Consider the following 4,185-nt stretch of genomic DNA (forward strand, 5'->3'; position numbering starts at 1 on the left):
ATATGTAGTTATACTTCATTTATTTACACTGCTGTATAATATCCTATTGAATTAACATACTCTAGTTTTTTTATTTATTCTATTTGTGGATGTTTGGATTGTGTCCAGATTTTTGCTGTTATAAATAATGCTTCTGTAGCATTCTCTCATATATGTTCTATGCAAAATTCATCTACGGTATATATATAGTAATAGAATTGCTAGGACATAGAGTGTGCACGTTAAATTTTATAAATACCAAACTGTTTTCCAAAGTGTCATAGCTATTTTCTCTTTCACCAGCAGTGGAGGGACATTCCTCATTGCTCTAAGTCCTCCCTGACAGTTGATATTATCCAACTTAAAAGATTTTGCCAGTCTGGTGGTGTGCAGTGGTATTCCATAATAATTTGAAGGGACACGTCCCTAATTACTAATGAGGTTGAACATCTTTTCATATGTTAAGGGCATGTGATTTTTTTCTTCTGTGAAATTCTTATTTACTTCTGTTTTCTATTTTTCATTTAGTTGTTTAGCTTTTCCTTTTTTATTCATAGGAGTTCTTTATACATACTAATATAATAATTTGCCAACTAAATGCATTTTAAATATTTTCTTATTGACTAATTGGATATGGGAGGGGAGAGAGAAGAAGGAGCATAGAATTATTCCCAGGTTTTTGGTTTGGGCAACTGAGTGGATGATGGTGCTATTAAACTCGGACATACAATAGAGGAGGAGAAATCGATCTGGAGGAGAGGGGAGTTAATGTAATGTATTTTGAAGTTTGATGTTTCTATGGGATATCCAGGTGGAGATGTCTCATAGGAAATTGGCTATAAGGCTCTGAAGCTTGGGCCAAGTTCTGTTATTCCACATTAGCCCTGAAGGAATCTTGTATTGTAATTCTTAAACTCATTTGTCTTCTACCCATCCCAGCTTCTCTAGGCTATGGATTCTTCAGTATAAGCTTCTTATGAAATAAACGTCTCAGTCAAATGACCCATCAGACACTTCATATTAGTTATAGTTATTTTATTACTTTTTTAGTCTCTCAACAGTTAAATAATCATTCTTGATATTTCCAAGAGAGCATACCTTTTTTATCTTGAAAAACATCCAGCATATTTGTCTTACATAACACGCAGCATATCTGATTTAAAAATTCTTCCATTGCTCATTTATGTGTAGTACGTAATAATACAAGTTATTTCACAAACACTGAAAACAATATAAAAGACATATACATCTAAGAATTCTGCTTTGTACAGTTTTTCATTCAATAATACTATTTTCACATACATTTCCAGACATTTCTATGATTTGGAATTACATATGTAATAAAAATTATATATATAACCACCAGGAGATTCTGAGCCCTTTGGGATAAAGGCAGTAGAAGCCCATGGAGTAAAGATCTTTCTGTAAAAAAACAGATTGTATGATTGTATTATCACTTTGATTACATTCACGTTATTTGAGATTCTAAGAACTCAAATAAGCTTAGAGGTGGAAAGATCTTTTAATAACCTTTAGAAAGTAGGACAGATGAGGAAAGCAGGGCTAGGGCTTCACACATTCACTAAGAATGTAGCACCTGAGCATAGCTTATAGTATAATGCCAGGGCAGAGTTACTACTGAACAGCTCAGGATGATGAACCATCCACTGCCCTGTAGGAGTAACAGCTTATTTGGTGACTGGTTGGTCACCGTTTAGGAGAACTACAATCCAGGGTCAGTTAGGGCTTGACGTATACTATATGAAGGGAAATGATGGCAGAGGCAGTCTCTGTGCTGTGATTATGCTTCTCTCTTTGTTCAAGGAGATCTTTTAGACCTGTAAGAAGAAGAAAGGGGTGTAAAAGTGTGATACTCTCAACTTTGACTTCCGTCTGGATTCTAAGAACTTACTGAGTTCATAGATAACCCCTCTTAGGTGAAGTATGTGGTGAGCTTTCCTGCTGCTACACAATCATTGTGGATTACAGGGGCTGCTTTATTTTTTAAGGCTGGGAAAGACTTGGGGCAAGTTTGACAGCTTTGCTTGGATAGTTATAGCTCTGCCTCAAGGTTGAAGTGATGTATTGACAATTTTCGACAGGTAGTCAGGGTAACTTTTGATACCCTAGAAGATGGCACCTTGGTATATAAATAAATGAAGGTAGAGGAGAGAGCATGGTACAATACACTTTTAAGCCAAGGGTCCCACAGGAAATTTCAATGCAAATATTTCTAACTTCCCAAGACTGACATTTCTTAAAGAGCAGTTCTGCAACCAATAGCAAACCTACCTTTCTTTGCTAATTGATTTCAGTATATTCTTGACGGCCTTAGACTTTGTATTCAGACATCTTTTTTCCCCGTTCTTTTTCATCGTGGCACTATAGAAGTAAATAGGAGTGAAAGTATGTATTTTTTAATTTTAATTTTCATTATGGTGACTTTTGTTAATGAAATACAGTAAGTTTCAGGCGTACAATTCAACAGTAAGGCATATATATATATATATATATATATATATATATATATATATATATATATATATATATATACATTGCACTGTGTAGGAGTGAAAATATTTAAAACAATGTTGAGCCAATAAAACAGATAGGATATAGTTTTTAAGTCAAATGTATATGTTTCACTCTACATGTTTCTTTTGCTATACAGAAGTCTTAGAATCATCTCAAACCTGTTACTGATCTTTTGTGATCATCGCATATTTTTATATGATTACACCAGGCAAATTATCATTAGATGGAATATTACTCACATGATCTCAACTTGTGGACATGATTGACTTGCAGGAATCACTTCAAGTTTTTCTAAGGACTTTAGATTAACAGGTTGATCACTAATCTTGATGCAGACACAGCGTGAAGTTCTAAAGAGAGGTATTCCTGCAGAAAAAGAAACAGATTCAGCAAAGGAGGTTAGCACAGTTTTCATTTCAGGCATTTAATGTGGATTAGATAGTACTTAGCAGAACCTATATTCCCCTGTCATCACATATCCACTTAACCTTAGGAGTGATCCCATTATAATACAGCTCTGAATGATTATCTGAAAAAATAATGTAATCGCAGCTTGTTGGTTTTAAGATCATACCCTTGAGCATAGTTCATATGGTTAATTAAGCTAAGTTAACTGAGGAGGTATCTGTGTCATCTTCTCTCCTCATTCCTTCCCACTTTCTGTGTCCTCCCTCTTTCCCTTCTGTTCCCACCGTCCTTCTCTCTTATAGTCCACTTGCTTCTCTGATTATAAACTCAGTGACCAGAGGGAATCTCTGCTCGTTTCCCCTTCATAGGCAGTCTGTAAAACTTTTGCAAATACTCTATTTCTGTACTTGTAGAATTTATACACAGTACTATTTCTGACCTTACAAATTAAATATCCCTTGATGTTCCTTACCTTGAGTTCCACTCAGAGTCAGAATGATAAGGCAGAAAATAAGAACAGCACTTTGATTCATGGTGCTGTGACTGGAGGTTCCTCTGCAGTAGGCTCAGAATGTCTAAGCAGTTGAGGAGTGTCTCAGAAAACGTGGGACTAGGACTCAGTATTTATTTTGTTAAGACACTTTCCCTCTCTGATTCTGATTGGATAACATTACAGTGTACTCAGCAAAATCTGTTGCCTTATCCTTGGTGAAAGTCCCATGTTGCAAAATCGAAGGTGTTATTTGTCTTTATTGTGGCTTCTGAGTTATGGAATTTCCCTCCACCTTCTTTTTTTCAATAAGAGTGAGTTAGGTTTCACTTTCCAAATCAAGAACTATTTCTGGAAAAACAGAACTTTATTGCACATCGAAATTTTTAAAATAGATCTTTTATCTCTTACCTCCTGCAAAATAAAAATGTCAACTCTTAAGTCAAAGCCCTAAATACAGTTTTAAAATGAGTATGTCTTCAAATTGTGTTTTGGGTACATTTTAATTTGCAGCTTTAAGGTATGAATAAGAATATCTTACAATTATTCACTCTTTGGGTTTCAGAGATGTCATTTATTTTCTCATTTTATTCCTTCAACAACCCAGTAAGAGGATAGAAAAGTTATCTTCTTTTATATATACAAAAATAATCTTAGAGGTTAGATAATTGTTAGGTCATACAAAGGTCGCCATTCGTTTATTCTTACTGATGTTTTTTTCCTCAACATTTATTTTAAACTTTTATAATTACTTTTAGAGGCTAAGTAATTTT

The 4,185-nt window shown here is 34.5% G+C and overlaps 1 protein-coding gene across 1 annotated transcript; it reads right to left on the reverse strand.

The window, feature by feature from the left end:
* Nucleotides 1-999: 999 nt before the first annotated feature.
* Nucleotides 1,000-3,572, reverse strand: LOC105292357 (C-X-C motif chemokine 10). The gene is made up of 4 exons (XM_011360557.2): nt 3,395-3,572; nt 2,754-2,880; nt 2,272-2,361; nt 1,000-1,817 (listed from the first exon to the last, which is right to left on the reverse strand). The coding sequence occupies exons 1-4, from the start codon at nt 3,453-3,455 to the stop codon at nt 1,799-1,801; spliced, it is 297 nt and encodes a 98-aa protein (XP_011358859.1). The 5' UTR covers nt 3,456-3,572; the 3' UTR covers nt 1,000-1,798.
* Between the last annotated feature and the right edge of the window lie 613 nt (nt 3,573-4,185).

The sequence above is a fragment of the Pteropus vampyrus genome, unplaced genomic scaffold, assembly GCF_000151845.1.
Source record: "Pteropus vampyrus isolate Shadow unplaced genomic scaffold, Pvam_2.0 Scaffold56, whole genome shotgun sequence".
NCBI lineage: Eukaryota > Metazoa > Chordata > Mammalia > Chiroptera > Pteropodidae > Pteropus > Pteropus vampyrus.

Bases quoted from the DNA above. Each gene is read 5' to 3' on its own strand.
- LOC105292357 (XM_011360557.2), bottom strand. From the start codon at position 3,455: ATGAATCAAAGTGCTGTTCTTATTTTCTGCCTTATCATTCTGACTCTG. The intron at 2,881-3,394 runs GTAAGGAACATC...CTTTTTCTGCAG, and splicing joins GACTCTGAGTGGAACTCAAG to GAATACCTCTCTTTAGAACT. The intron at 2,362-2,753 runs GTGAGTAATATT...TTACTTCTATAG, and splicing joins TGTCCACAAGTTGAGATCAT to TGCCACGATGAAAAAGAACG.